At 42.2% G+C, this 15,579-nt stretch overlaps 2 protein-coding genes across 2 annotated transcripts in view; one reads left to right on the top strand and one right to left on the bottom strand.

Annotated features, from left to right (window-relative positions):
* The first annotated feature begins 244 nt into the window (after window positions 1-244).
* LOC102305504 (cytosolic 5'-nucleotidase 1A) lies at window positions 245-5,915 on the top strand. The gene is made up of 6 exons (XM_005929616.3): window positions 245-366; window positions 3,972-4,067; window positions 4,246-4,369; window positions 4,800-4,928; window positions 5,032-5,216; window positions 5,476-5,915. Exons 1-6 carry the CDS (start codon window positions 343-345, stop codon window positions 5,797-5,799), a joined length of 882 nt encoding a protein of 293 aa, XP_005929678.1. The 5' UTR covers window positions 245-342; the 3' UTR covers window positions 5,800-5,915.
* Window positions 5,916-13,493: 7,578 nt separating this feature from the next.
* LOC102305803 (interferon alpha-inducible protein 27-like protein 2A) overlaps window positions 13,494-15,579 on the bottom strand; it is a 16,456-nt gene continuing 14,370 nt past the window's right edge. The window contains exon 5 of the mRNA XM_042223742.1: window positions 13,494-13,585. The gene's annotated coding sequence lies outside the window, so the exon portion shown is untranslated. The remainder of the gene's footprint in view (window positions 13,586-15,579) is intronic.

Genomic DNA, 15,579 nt, shown 5'->3' with positions numbered 1-15,579 from the left:
AGAAACTGGCTGTTGGTTTTTCCCCCCACAATTTTAATTATAAGATAGATATATTTCTACTAATGGAATTAGTTTTCTAACAGCAACAGGGATGAGTCAGTGAGTCAGTTGCGCTTGTGAATCATGATTCACGAGTCAGTAAAGTGATTCTTGAGTATTGAACGATTCGTTTACGAATCGAACATCACTAATCAATACAAATGGCATGGCAACAGGGTCCAAAGGCTCCACAGGTTCTGCATCATGACGTAGCTTTTCTAGTTAGAATAAAAAGGAAGAACAGCAGTTCTGCAGTCAGCAAACAGAGGAAATTCAAGTTTATTTCTATCTTTAAGAAGCACGATGAGTGAGTGCAGAACTTCTACAGTAAGTCAGTTTTTAATGTATTAATATATGCTGGTGTGTGGCAATTATGTAGTAGTTTTAACAACTTAGTGAAAGATATGCTCTGCTGGTGGATGATGGCGTGCCATCCTTTGTGATTTTCTTTTCGCTATGTCAGAAAACTGTGCACTATTAACAAGAAAATATGTCTGTTATAGCAGTTTTAATGAATATTTCTATAACTTCGTCATCTTTTGAAATAAGGTATAAAATTGTGTTAAGTAATCAAGAATAATAAAAAAGATATACAGTTATGAAGAGAGTCAGTGAATTGTCTTCCTGTAACCGACACCAATTCAATTCAATTCAATTTCTTTATTGTCCCACAAGGGGAAATTAGTTTAGCAGCAGCCAGCTGCTGCAGTAATAATGTGAAACATGCTGTGGTACACTAACTGAGTTATTTAAACGTTGCATGAAAATCCTCTGCAGGATAAACAGGTTATTTTGCTACACTGTGATGGATTAAAAGGTCACAGTTATGTTACATCAAGTGTAGCACAGATTCATATGAATTTTTGCTGATGATGCTGAGATTCATTCTCTGAATTCCACCTTCATACCAACTGTATAGTGCCCAGTGTTGGGCAAGTTACTTTGAAAAAGTAATTATTTATAGTTACTAGTTACTTCTTCAAAAAAGTAAGTGAGTTCGTAACTGAGTTACAAGATTCTAAAAGTAATTAATTACTTGAAAAGTAACTATTGCGTTACTTAAAAAAATTGTTTAACTCTCTGGTGTCCAGGGTATAATTGGTCATTTTTTAATACATTTGATGTTTCCTCTACATTTCACTTTTAAAAACTAATTACTTTGCCTTGTTTGGTATCATCCTTTTCAGCACAACCTCACATGTCTGAATTTACAGTTGTGTTTTCATTTTGACATACTGTATTAACACAATTGATCTAAAATAAGACAAAAAACATAAAATCCGAGTAGAAAAAGTTATATTTTTTTACTGTAACAACCACAAATATGTTTATTGAATCATATTTCATAACTTTAAATGCAAATATAAATTGTCAATTTTAAAATCAAATGCACAAGTTTTGCAAACAACAAAGTTATTTGCAGTTTCAATAAGATGCCACACAAATTATTTGTGCCACTCCAAAATAATAATTTCTGTCCACTATAAAGGACAACATTACAAGCCTGACAGCAGGAGGTGTCAGGCTCCTATTTTCTACCTGGAGACAGCAGTCGCCTCATTGTTCTGACACACAACACAAAACCATCCCCAACACTACACGCTAACTACAGAAGACAACACATTAACTACACACTCCAAACATGCTAAACATCACAAATCTCTCACATCTCAAAACTCGCTCTCTCTCTTTTTCTGCTGTCTTTCTCTCTCACCCTCTCTCGCCGTCACTCCTAAAACTTCCCCCTCTTCCTAAACAACCAAATGTCAAGTTGCCCATTTTTTTTGATTAGTTGACATGGTTCATTTTTCCACCAACACGAACAGGCTGTTTTTTGTTTTGTGTTTTTTATTTTTTGCTCATAAGCAGAGAGTGCTTGCTAGCGCTGTGCTCAGACAGTAAACATGACGAAACTATTGAGGAAAAAACACACATATATATTGTTTATCATGACTCTGGTTTTACGTGGCCTATCAACACAATTTAAAAACTGGTATATATCACCTTGTTGCTTTGTCATCTTAAAGTGGTCGTGTGATTGGCTTACCACGACTACTTTATTCTTCCTCAGTCAAACAGCAGCACTCATGCGATTGTTTTGCCCCCTTAGCTCCAGGTGTTGTGCTAGACAGTGATCGTGATTGCCGTCCGCAGGAGCGCGCACAGCTGCGTAAAGCTGTAGCGCCCAGATTACTTATTTAATCTGATATAAGGTGCGGTAAGCTGAATACAGCTTCAGCCGTCTGTTTGTTGGAAAATTTTAACGCGACCGCACCACATTTTCTTGTTAGTAACTGTAACTAACAGAAGGTTGAATGCTACATGAACAGTATAGAAACTTATACAAACTTACAAACACTGGTATCAGAGCTCAAATAGAATTCACCTATGAACTTTGGGGCCTTTTATACACTGCAGCACACCTACCCTGCAGCTGAGCCAGGAACCACACCTCCGCCACACACTCATCCGAGTTTGTGTGTTTTTCCGTCTGACCAGATGCAGCTTTCTGCAGCATCTTTTAAACATCCTTATACTCTGTGGCAGGACGTGGTCTGTGGTGCCACTACAGGGGCGGCACACACCTGAGCACCATCACAATCACACCTCGCCGACTTAAAAGCTGAACTAGGTCCTGCAGTGTTGTTGTTGTTGGTAATGTGTGTTTGTGAACGGCAAACGAGTGTTAACAACAAGATGCTGGAAGCACGAGCATGAAAGTATGCAGTGTGATGTTTACTTACTCATCACCACAATATATTTATGTGTTGAACAGAAATCATATCCTTCCTTGTCACTAAAAAACAATTCTGTAGGATGATTTTCACTAACTAACTCAGATTGATTCTCAGATTGATTGTTAGGAAAATATGTGGGAAACAGAAAGTGGGAGAGTATAAAGAGTTATCACACCAGACCCAAGAGCAGAAGACAAAATTGAATGGCAGTAGTGGCAACTCGCTGCTCAGTGAATAAAAAGATCTGTCATGGTCCTGGGTCGTGCGACCCAGTGTTTTGTGTTTAGTCTATTTTGATGTTTATTGTTTGTTTAGGTTCATTAAGTTATTCCAGCTCATTTGTAATTATATCACCCTTGTATTAAGCCTCCCTTGCCCTTCATGTGTTTATGTCTGTGTGTCTTGTGTTGTCAAGTTCATGCTGTCGCTTCTGTCATCTTCCCCTGTACTCCGTCTCCCTGGTTCGTGCGTCTACCTGTCATGAGTCATGTCTGCATGGTTATGTTTAGTTCATGTCATGTCTAATCTCCATGTTTCCTGTTTTACTTTGAAAGTCTGTATTCAATGTCAGTGTATTCAGTTTCACCTCTCCTGTTCTGTCGTTAGGTTCATGTGTGTCAGCTGTGCTCCCATGTGTGGCCACTTCCCCTGATCATCCCTCATGTGTATTTAGTCTCTGTGTTTCATGTAGTCTGTGTAGCGTCGTCTGTGTTCTCACCTCCATGGTTCCCTGCTCAGTCTTTGCAGTGATCATCATAGTCTCTGAGTCTTCTTAGTTTGTCACAGTACTCGTTTTCCCAGTTTAGTTATAGTCTAGTTTAGTCACGCTATCCCTGCTTTGTTTGTACACTTTGTCTTCAGCCATAATAAAGGCTCGCTTTCTGTTAAGTTCACTCCCGTCTACTCACTTGTGTACGCACCTGGGTCCATTACACACACCACCGCACGGCCTGTCTCTGCAGACCGTGACAAGATCTTCTACACAGAGAAAGATTTAAGGTTGAAAACTGATTCATAACAAGTTCCTACAAAAGTACAGATAAAGCATTAAATCAGCAAGCAAGAAGTGCAAATAGTGAGATAACATACTGTATGAGTGCAGAGGTCAAATAAGAAAATTGTTGACAATTTATTTTTAAACTATGCAAAAGAATGTCTTTATTGAATTGTGGGAAACATTTTTTTCTCCTTTAGCCTGAACCAGAGATCCCCGTCACCATTGCCATGTCTTCAGGACTCCTCTTCAAGCAAGAACAGCAGGGCTGTGGCCCTGCCTTCAAATTTGTTGAGGTCATATATTATGAGGGGAAAACACACACACACACTCAATTGCATGCAGTGGTTATGTGAAAGATAAGAATATACCACATAAGAAAAAGCACCACAGAAACCAGCACACAAATACTGCACTCACACAGTTACTTAACATTCACTCAAATTTAATTTCTCTTCCTTGTCCTGCTCTCAGGCTCTGAAGGCAGTCAATGCTGAACTCACAAACCATTACCCTGACAGTGAGGAGCTCTTTAAAGTCAAACTCATCAATGACAGCTCATCATCAGACTTTCTCATGGATCACATCTGTGAACACGGTGAGTTTATGACACCTCCAAACACACTTACTATTATTTCAAATACATGTGTCTTATGAGGAAACTTCTAAATTTTGAGAAAATGGATAAATGGAAACAATTAGACTGAGACTGAGACAATCTTTCCACTTCTAAGTGATTCTGATCAACTCTTGTTTACCCCAATACCCTTTCTAAATCATTCAGGCTTCATTTGTACAGCACTTTTCATGCCCTTCAAATTTTTACATAGATTAATGACAGGCTTACAATAAGACAACAAAAACACTAAAACAGAATCTTATAAAGTAGAATACACTTGAAAGTGTAAGTACTCTAAAATACAAAAATAATAGATATAAGTAAGTAATAGTAACACTACTCTGATGAATCTAAACAGTTTTGGTAAATCAGATTGTCCAGCAGTCTTTTCATTCCTTCTTGTTTGCAGGGCTGGGAGAACTTATCACTCTGTTACCTGTGACTGAAGATCAACTTGTGAATGAGTTAAAAAAAAACAACACCCACCTGTACCTGTCTGATGAACCAGGGTTGAAGGTTCAGGAAGCTTTGAATGCAGGTAAAAGTGTTAAATGTGGTGCTAATTTTAAGACAAAGTGCAGTTTCTGCTGTTGTACTTTAATGACTATGTGTGTTACTGTGAATGAATGTCCCTGCATCAGGTGTAGCAGCTGCTATCATGTTCACCCCAACAAACATCATCACAGAGTCTGAGAATCAGCTGCGTGTTGCCTTTGATGGCGACGCTGTCCTCTTCTCTAATGAGTCAGAGCTCGTGTTCAAGAGTGGTGGACTACAAGAATACTTGAAGCATGAGGAGCAAAATGTTGAAATTCGAATGAATAGGGTATGAAAGATAGATGATAGAAACACATTTCATCTTCTTTTAATATTTTTCAAAAAAACAGCTAATTTAACTATATGGTTACAGTTATGTTGGCCTTCTGCACTGTTATAAGCAATATATATTTAATAATAGAAAAGAAAATCTTTGCTAATTACATTCAAATAAACTGATATCAGCTAAATTATCCAAATGCACTTTCCTGCTTTGACCAGATTGTCATGTGTTGAGTCTCTGCTCTTCTTCTCTTTTCTTTATTCAGGGACCATTCAAAGGATTCTTGGAGGTTTTAATAAAACTGCAGAAAAAGTTGCATAATAGAGGCCTGTACAAGAAGTGTCCCATTCGTACCTACCTGGTGACATCTCGAGGGGCAGGCTGTGACGGCTACAGAGCTTTAAACACTCTGCACACCTGGGGTCTGGAGCTTGATGAAGCTGTGTTTGTGGGAGGGGCTAACAAAGGTCCTACACTGCAGAGGATCAAGCCTCACATCTTCTTTGATGACCAGCAGTGTCACGTTGGTGCTGCATTGGAGGTCGGCACAGTGGCATGCCTGGTGCCTTACCAAACTAAAAATAAATAGCAATCCTTTAATTGGATTTTATAACTGCTGGAAATATGTGAACTTGAAAAGTATGTTTCCATAATATTTCATAAATGCAAATAAATTAACAAGCAAACATCTTTATCTCATCTGTGGTCTGTTGTGTTTTTTTCTACAGTATCACTGTTTTATAAATTTTGAATTCTATCAAATGCTTCTTAGTAAATCAGCTGTTTGTGAAAATCAGCTGATGGTTTTCTTTTCACTGTTGAGTGAAAAACAAACCACTTCAACAACTGAATGAGCAGATCAGAAGGGATGGCAGAAGTGATGAAAGCATTTTTGTGACATTATGTTCATAAAAAATATTTTATGTAAAAAAAAAAAAAAGTCTGTACTATATGATAGAGCTGCAATAGCAGACTTGGATTTCCTCACACAGAAACAATATTTCAGGATGAAGATGCAAAGTATTATTATTGAAATATGTGCTGTTAATCAAAAGAGAGTAAGTAAGGTTTATTTATTAAGCACTTTTCATAGACAAGCAGTCACAAAGCACTGTACAGAAAGGGCTTAAATAAACAGAACTTCAGGTACTCAGATAGACAATAAAGACAATACAAAAGGTCAAATGTAAATTAAAGTTTAAGATTTTTTTAAAAAGTCCATCTATGAGCCCGTCTATTACAGTGGCTGTGAGCAGAGTTACGTTACATCAAGTGAAATAGAGGTGAATTTGAAGTTAAGCTGATGATGCTTAGATTCCTTCACTGAATTCCACCTTCACACCAACTTTATAGTGTCTAGTATGAAGACATAAACAGGCATTAAAAGATACAAAGGCATTAACAGTATACTGAGTATAGAGGATGGAAATCTGCAATGACAACTCGTGAAAAATACAGAATGTCTGTACCTTTGCAACCTCTGAAGGTTTCTTGCTTTGATAAGACAGGCTGGATTGTTGATCTGCAGGACGGGCACCTCTATACAGGAAGTCTGGTTCAGCTTTTTTATTGAAGTCCAAGTGTATCCCCTGCTTTCCCTCATATGATAAACCCTGAGAAGCACTATAGGTCAGATCTTATCAGTCACACCAGTTAGCAGCAGCTCCCCTCTTGATCATTGCACTTGTTCACCTGGGATGATTTAAGAGGCCTGGAAAGAAGGCACCAAGGGACTGTAACATTAGAAGGTGGAGTAGCCTGTATGAGCTTTTTAAACTAAAACTGTCACGGCGGGCGCGCCGGTGTGAAGAATGAGGTAGACCCAAGAGCAGACACAGTGGAGACAGAACTAGGTTTCCAAAATAAGGCAAGCCTTTATTGTGGCTGAAGGCATAACAAAAACACTAGGGAACACTGAAACTGGGAAAACTAAGAAGACAGAGAACACTGTGTAAACTAAAAAGGCTAAGACACTCTGTGAAGGAACTATGGAAAAAAACTATAAACACAGAGTAACTAAGCCGGCTATGAAACACAGTGTCACAACAAGGGAAACTACGAAAATACGAGGTGAGGATAACAGACGATCTGACACTGACACAAAGACACACTGGGCTTAAATACACTGAGGAAGTCATCAAGGAATTAGAGACAGAAGGAGAACACAACTGGGAGGAATAAGACCTAATGAGACAGGACGAACAAAGCTAGAAACACTGACATAAGACGGGAACATGAACCTTCAGAGTAAAACAGGAAACAAGACACCACTAAACAAACACGCAGACACGACACAGAGAGATAGACTAGACACTGAACTAAACCTGCAATAAACATGAGAACACAAAAACCTACAAACGAATCCCTAAACAAGAATAACCGAAACATAGAGTCATAATCATCATTATCATCATAATAAGAAAAGAATCCAAAATGCAAAAACACACCAAAAACATAACTCCTCAAAATACTGGGTCAAACTGACCCAGAACCGTGACAGTACCCCCCCTCCAAGGGCTGGCCCCCGACAGCCCCAAAAGGAAAAAACAGAACAAAACCACAGCACCAGACCAGGGCGGGCGGAGGGGGTCCAGGACGGAGGGACGGAAACCAACAAAAAACAAGGAGAGTCCAGGAAAACTGACAAAATCAAACTAAAGCCAACACGAGCCTCAAAAAGTTCAGGGGGCCGACCGTGCGGGCGGCAACGGTGGTGGCGGGCAAGTAGTTCTGGGGGACGACCATGCGGGCGGCAGCACAGGAGTCCAAAGTAAAACAGGTCTGGAGGCCGGCCGTGAGGAAGACTGCGGCAACAGAGATCAGGAGGCCGTCCACGACACCAATGACGTCCGGCGGCCGGCCTGGAAAGTGGCCGGCGATCCCGAGGTGGCGCGGCAGCCGGAGCTGGACCAGGCGGAGCTGGACCAGGCGGAGAGGAAGCGGCAGCCGGAGCTGGACCAGGCGATGGCGTAGGCGGAGCAGAAGCTGGACCAGGCGACGGCGTAGGTGCTGCAGGCGACGGAGCCGCAGGTGGTAGAGGTGGCTGGACGGGCTCCTCGGGCCCTCCAGCTGACGAGGCATGAAGCAGCGGGGGTGCTGCGAGGTGCCGAGGTGGCACACCCAGGCATCCAGCTACAGATGCAGGATGAGCAGTTATGGAGACCCCTGGCAAAACAGAGAGCTGAACAGGGGGCTGAGCCGTTACTCTGGCAGAAGAAAGATGCCGCTGACTCTCTGGGAAATTTAATGTAACATCACACGATTCATTTCCCACCAGATCGCCCCTGAAAACATTACTCATTTGTTCACCGTCTGGTTCAGAACCCAGAACAGAAATGTCCATGGCAGTCTGAGAAAAAGTGGTGTCGCAGCCAAGTACTATGTGTGTGTTCCTTTCAGAGGTCTGCCTGTCATTGTCCAAATTCATATTTTCATTTTCCTTCACAAACATAAAGTCAGGGTCTTTATTCTCAGTCTTTGGTTCTTTTAACTCAGAAGCAGAAAAACACAAACTCAGATTGGCTGCCTCACCCTCACCAGAATTACATAGATTAATCTTGGACACACAGGCAGCATCAACCCCATAATATTGCCCAGAGTCAGTAACAGTCTCTGCATCAGCTCTAGCGGAAGTTTTGCCATTCCTAGCAAGCAAGTTAACTGTTATGGAAAAACCCTGTTCGAAAGTTGGACCCCCAAGGCTCTCAGTACAGTTCATTTCCTCTAAAGAAACGTCACGTTGTTGTCTTGTGACAGTCTTCACCTGTGACAGGGTTTCAGTCACCAAAGGGGCTAGTTCGACCACATGAGCTGCGTGTATAACTGAACCGTTCATAGAAACATGATTAATCAGTTCATGGCTAGGTTCCTGGACATCCATTAAGTCGGCACAACTGGGTAAAGAAGACTCATTCACGTTCATTTTGCAGTCATGTGGTGGACTTGTAACCTGATCAGAGTCTGTGCTTACAGATACAGCAGTTACACTTACTTCTGATGGGACGGCTGGCACTAGGTTAACGCCAAGAGTCTGAATAAACTCTTCTGTGATTGGTTTGACAGAGCCATTAGATTTAGCAGAGAACACATTAGGCACAAACGAAGCAAAAGTGACGCTGTCAGAGGGGATTGAAGCCTCATTACGCTCTGACTGACAGGAATCATGCGGCTCGGCCTGGTATTTGGCAGTCTCAGGCCTGCATTCCCCAGCTAGCCCCCCACCAGAAGCTGACTTAGACAGAGACTCTGAGTCATCTATGAATGGAGGTGCAGCTAACACAGAGTCTAATAGAGCTGTGGCTGCCAGTGGTGGTGCAGACTCTGAGCTTACTATATCAGTAGTGCTCCCAACCAACACACCATCCTGAAATGATTTAGAAGAAACAAAAGAACATGATTCCAAATTTACACAAACTGACGGTAAAACATGACCATTAGAGACAGTATCGGAGGCCCAGATCTCAGCCCCAGCATTCACTGCGCCCTGAGGGGTGCTGGAGCTACATGGTTCAGACATGTGTCCCCCATCTTCTTCTGGGGGGCACAATTCACTTTTAGAGTTCAGAACATAAACCACATTGCCATTACCGTTCTCTTGACCTGGAAAACAAAACTCAGGTGAATTGTGCTTGTTGAGTACAGGAGTGAGAGCATCACTCAGAGGTTGCTTTGAATTGTTCTCCTGGTTTACACAATTCATAACAAGTAGATGAGTCACAAGATGAACGAGCTGAGGAACAGTCAATTGATCACCGGGTACAGACAGGGTGTCATTATTTAAGTCACACCGCTCATGACCAGAGGTTATATCACCACCCTTCACACCAAACATGAGTTCGTGATCAATACTTTCATCGTTTATTAAGAGAATGGGTGGTGTTGAGGAGCACTGGGTCGCTATTGCTCCTCCAGCACATGTAGAAATTGTCTTTATCTCTGGAGCGTCTGCGAACCCTTCATGACAGTCACATTCCAGAAACTTAGGAAGACTTTGAGGCGAAAGATTGTCACTAACCTCTATTATTAACGGAGTCCGAGAGGAAACGAGAGTTCAACCAGTCTCCAGCTGCTGCGTGGTGCTGCGGCGACGTGGATGTCGCCTCTTCTTTGAAGAAACCACTGAGGCTGAAGCATTAGCTGTTGGGGAAGTGAGGGGTGGCAGACCCTGGCAGCTCCGAGGGCCCCCGAGAGCCAGGCGTGATCCCCGAAAGATGTGCTGACAATCGGGGGTGAGCCACGGCTTTCCCCGGAGCTCCTCCTCTACGTGGGTGCAAGCTGCTTGCTGCCGCTCACAGAGGCCGGACTCCATGATTTCCGTAGTAGGTCTTTCTAAACAACTAAACACTGTACTGTCAGTCTCAGAACATGATTCAGTCATAGTGTCCGGCCCCGGCGAATCAATGCACATCTCGCTCCTCTCTATAGAAGGATTATGAGACACAGACACACAGTCACTCACCCCCAGGGGTAGCGCGGTGCGACGGCGGCGCTGACGCCGGTTCTTTCTGGAAGTGGGTACGATGGATGCTGAAGCCACCGAAGAAGAGGGTGATGTGGCGGTGATCTCCTCGTCGTCCTCCCACATCCTTGCCAGAAAAGAGGCAGGTGAAGTAAAGTCCGAGCGGGGTGGAGAGGGCGAGCGGCTGGTCCGAGGCGGTGCAACAGGTGTGAGTTCCTCCTCCGAAATGAGCCAGGGCTTCCAACGAAGCTCGTCCTCCCGTAAAGCCAGCAATACCTGCTGTCGCTCATCGTCGTCGAAATCTGTGGCCTCCACCATCTCGGTGCGCTGGGCTGTGCAGCTTGACAGTGGCGGAGACGAACTGTGAGTCGATGGCGGTGCAGCGGTGAGCCTCAGAGTCCCTACTCTGACAGCGGTGACGACAACGACAACCGTTTACGGGTCGGAGTCGTAGGTGCGGAGGCGGCGTTTAACACCCTCTGGGCCAGCGTGCGGGCGCGAAGCTCCTCCTTCAGGGGGGCCAGAGAGTCGAACGCCTCAAAAAGCTGGGGAAACTGCCGGAGCTGCGGCGCCTTCTGGAGGATGGCGTCAATGGCCGCCAACCCAGTGGACACCACTCTGGGGTCCGTGCACCCACAGATGCGCGTCATGAGCCGGCTGATCCGTTGCAGCTCCTCCCCAATCTCGTCTGGACTGTCCACTGGGTCTGACATGGTCAGATCGTACTGTCATGGCGGGGCGCGCCGGTGTGAAGAATGAGGTAGACCCAAGAGCAGACACAGTGGAGACAGAACTAGGTTTCCAAAATAAGGCAAGCCTTTATTGTGGCTGAAGGCATAACAAAAACACTAGGGAACACTGAAACTGGGAAAACTAAGAAGACAGAGAACACTGTGTAAACTAAAAAGGCTAAGACACTCTGTGAAGGAACTATGGAAAAAACTATAAACAAGAGTAACTAAGCCGGCTATGAAACACAGTGTCACAACAAGGGAAACTACGAAAATACGAGGTGAGGATAACAGACGATCTGACACTGACACAAAGACACACTGGGCTTAAATACACTGAGGCAGTCATCAAGGAATTAGAGACAGAAGGGAACACACTGGGAGGAATAAGACCTAATGAGACAGGAGGAACAAAGCTAGAAACACTGACATAAGACGGGAACATGAACCTTCAGAGTAAAACAGGAAACAAGACACCACTAAACAAACACGCAGACACGACACAGAGAGATAGACTAGACACTGAACTAAACCTGCAATAAACATGAGAACACAAAAACCTACGAACTAATCCCTAAACAAGAATAACCGAAACATAGAGTCATAATCTTCATTATCATCATAATAAGAAAAGAATCCAAAATGCAAAAACACACCAAAAACATAACTCCTCAAAATACTGGGTCAAACTGACCCAGAACCGTGACAAAAACTACTTAACACTCACATTTATCCCTTTACTCTTTCACAAAGGATTAAGTGTATTGAACACAGTTAGCTGTACTAATGACACACACAAGCTTTGCACCATAATAGTTAATTTTAATATAAATGTATAAAAATTATCATCATGAAAACACAACACAATGATTAAAAACAATCTTGAGAGAATAACAAGACTTCCAGTTTTGGCATAAAGCAAACATATGAGTTCTTCATGATTTTCAGCTGATGAAACTCACCAACCATCCCACTGCTGCTCCAGCACCAGCCACAGCAGCAACAGCAGTAGCTGACAGACCAGCTGCACCTGCAGCACCATGACACAAAGAAGCTGTCAAAAGCATACAACAGAGGCAATTATCTAATCTAAAATTATGATATTTTGATGAACTTTTTCTTTTTGCATGTTGTTGCAATTTAAAATCCTAATGAAACATCTAATTATTAATTTACCTGCTGACTGTAAAGCAGCCGCCACACTTCCAGCTGCCACTCCTCCTCCATTAGCAACTGCAGCAGACGACATCATGCCTGCAGCGTAGGAGCCTGCAGCTATTCCTGCTGAGGTGAAACCAGCAGCTCCCAGAAGGGATCAAAACAAGACATGACTCACCGGGGTCCATGTCTTTATCTGCCCTGTGTCTGCTCTGAAATGGGCTGATTTTTATAGCAAGCAAGGTTTCATTTCCTCGGAAACAAAACTTTTGGTTCAGAGCTGAACAACAGAGGGCGACAGAGAGCAACACAAACTGGAGAGTGATTTCTGTTTTTTGTGTTTCTTATCTTTGCTTATATTGGTAAATGCGGTGGTGTTAGTAGTATTTACGAAAGGGTCACATGTATAAAATAAAGAAACCGGTATCTTTGTGGCTGTAGCTTCACGAGAGATTTGCGTCAGATTAAATGCCAGTTCGTCATTCACAACAGTTTTAATGTCGGAAATATTTATAACCAGATGGCAAGATATCACTTTCTTATCAGTAGATAAAATGCAGTGAAAAAAAAATCTAAATAATTTATGCTTAGAAGTAGAATTTGTATCATGTGCGACAATCAGTGTGTATGACTTTGTGTTTTCACTTCAAGCTTTGATGATCGCCTTATTTCTGCCAGTTATAAAAAGCAAGTATGTCAGCCTTGGTACTCAATTACATAAAAATAATGATCAATGTATTATTATTTTCAAATAACAGATAAATAAATAGAATAATAAAATATAAACAAAATAATAAAAAATAACCAGAACACAACTTTAAAATGCTTTTCATTAATAGGGCTTTATTCAAAGTTGCACAATTTGACCGTGTTCATGTGTTTTCTAAAAAAAAAACACAACAGCATTACCAGCACTCAGATTTCAGCCAAGCTTTACATGGCGCTGATACTATTGCAACTGTTTCCAATTGGCAGCAGTAAATATGTCATTTATTGCTATTTTTTTTCTTTCTGATTATCATCATTTCCTGGCTTCAGAACACCAGACAGCTGATCGAGCAGTTAGATGAAGTAACTGAGCTACAGAGAAGACAGGGAGGCTTTATCCTACGACGGAGTATTAGAGCCACAACAGAAAAGTTGTTGATATGGACATTACTGTTTGAATACAAACTGCCACATGCGCTATATCCGCTAAAGAAAATTCCTTATTTAGATGAGTTAGTGAAACAAATTGATCAGCCGTCTTGTGATACAACATTCATCCTCTTTATTGCACGAGGATGTAACCATCGATAACCTCGCATCTGTCCATTACCAGCCGCAGCTTTTTGTACAGCCTAATACTTATCATCACACTGTGTTCATGAGCTAAAAGAAAAATCATTTCTTTCATTCTTACTAAAACTGATTCTGAAGACTCACTGTGTGATGTGCAGTTTTTTGCGCTATTGGGGGTCACACCAGATACTGACCCAGAACCGGTCAGTATCTGGTGTGACCACCATTTGCCTCATGCAGTGCAACACATCGTCGCATGGAGTCTATCAGATTGTCAATTGTGGCCTGTGGAATGTTGGTCCACTCCACTTCAATGGCTGTGCGAGGTTGTTGGATATTCGTGGGAACTGGTACACGCTGTCGTATAGCCGGTCAAGCACATCCCGAACATGCTCAATGGGTGACATGTCCGGTGAGTATGCTGGCCATGCAAGAACTGGGACATTCTCAGCTGCCATCTGCCCTGAACAATGTGAACCATGATTCATCCGTGAAGCGCACACCTCTCCAACGTGCTTATGGTTGAGAAATGAACATTCAATGCACGGGCGACAGATCTGGTTGACATTCCTGCTGTCAGCATGCCAATTGCACGCTCCCTCATTGCTTGTGGCATCTGTGGCATTTTGCTGTGAGACAAAACTGCACATTCCAGGGTGGCCTTTTGTTGTGGGCAGTCTGAGGTACACCTGTGCACTACTCATGATGTCAGATCAGCATCCTGATGTGGCACACCTGTGAGGTGGGATGGATTATCTCAATATAGCAGATGTGCCCACTACCACACATTTGGACTGATTTGTGACCACTGTTTGGGAGGGATGGTTATATTGTGTATCTGGAATGAATTTTAGGTCTCTACGTCCATCCCATGGGGAATGGGAGCAGTAACAAAGGTGTTGCGTTTATATTTTTGTTGAGTGTATATGGATATAGTTATGTTGGGTTTCTGTGATTTTTAATCATTGAAATCTCAGATAGATTATACTAAAATAAACTGATATCAGCTAAATTATCCAAATGGTACGAATTTGATAGGTACAAACTTTCCCATTTGTACCTACCTTGTGACATCTCGAGAGGCGGACTATGGCATCTACAGAGCTTTAAAGACTCTGTACACCTGTGGTATGGAGCTTGATGAAATTGTGTTTGAGGGACGGACTAAGAAAGGTCCCACACTGGAGAAGATCAGGCCTCATGTCTTCTTTGATGACCAGAAGCATCATGCTGACGCTGCATTGAAGGCTGGCACAGTGACATGCCCGGTGCCCTCAAGTAACACTGAATGGGAATTTATTCATTAGAGTCATGAACTGATTATCTCATAACTGATGGAAATACATGAACTTGAAAAAGATGTTTCCATTTTGCTTTAAAGACACTGAAAATAATTTTTTCTTTTCGTTCATAAAAAAATATTTTATTGCATCAAGAGAGATGAGTCCATTTATTACAGTACTTATGGCTGTGCGTGCTTTGAAGTTCTTGTCTCACTAACTAGAAAAGCTTCTGGTACTCGGCGTCCACGGTGGTACAAATGCAGACAGTAATCAGAAGAGTCATGTTCTCAAAATAGACTGGTGTTAAAGTTTTTGTTATTTCAGCATTTTAAAGTGGTGTAAATCTACACGGTTACTGAAAAGAAGAAACATAATTTGGAACTATATCATTTAGAAGGTCATATTTTATTCAAAAACATCTGAGTTGTGTATAGCACATGTTAAAGTATATATATATA

Source organism: Haplochromis burtoni, unplaced genomic scaffold, assembly GCF_018398535.1.
Source record: "Haplochromis burtoni strain Fernald_Lab_line unplaced genomic scaffold, NCSU_Asbu1 Contig_119, whole genome shotgun sequence".
NCBI classification, from domain to species: domain Eukaryota; kingdom Metazoa; phylum Chordata; class Actinopteri; order Cichliformes; family Cichlidae; genus Haplochromis; species Haplochromis burtoni.
The sequence above is the reverse complement of the archived record's forward strand: the minus strand, read 5'-3'. Positions and strand labels throughout refer to the sequence as shown.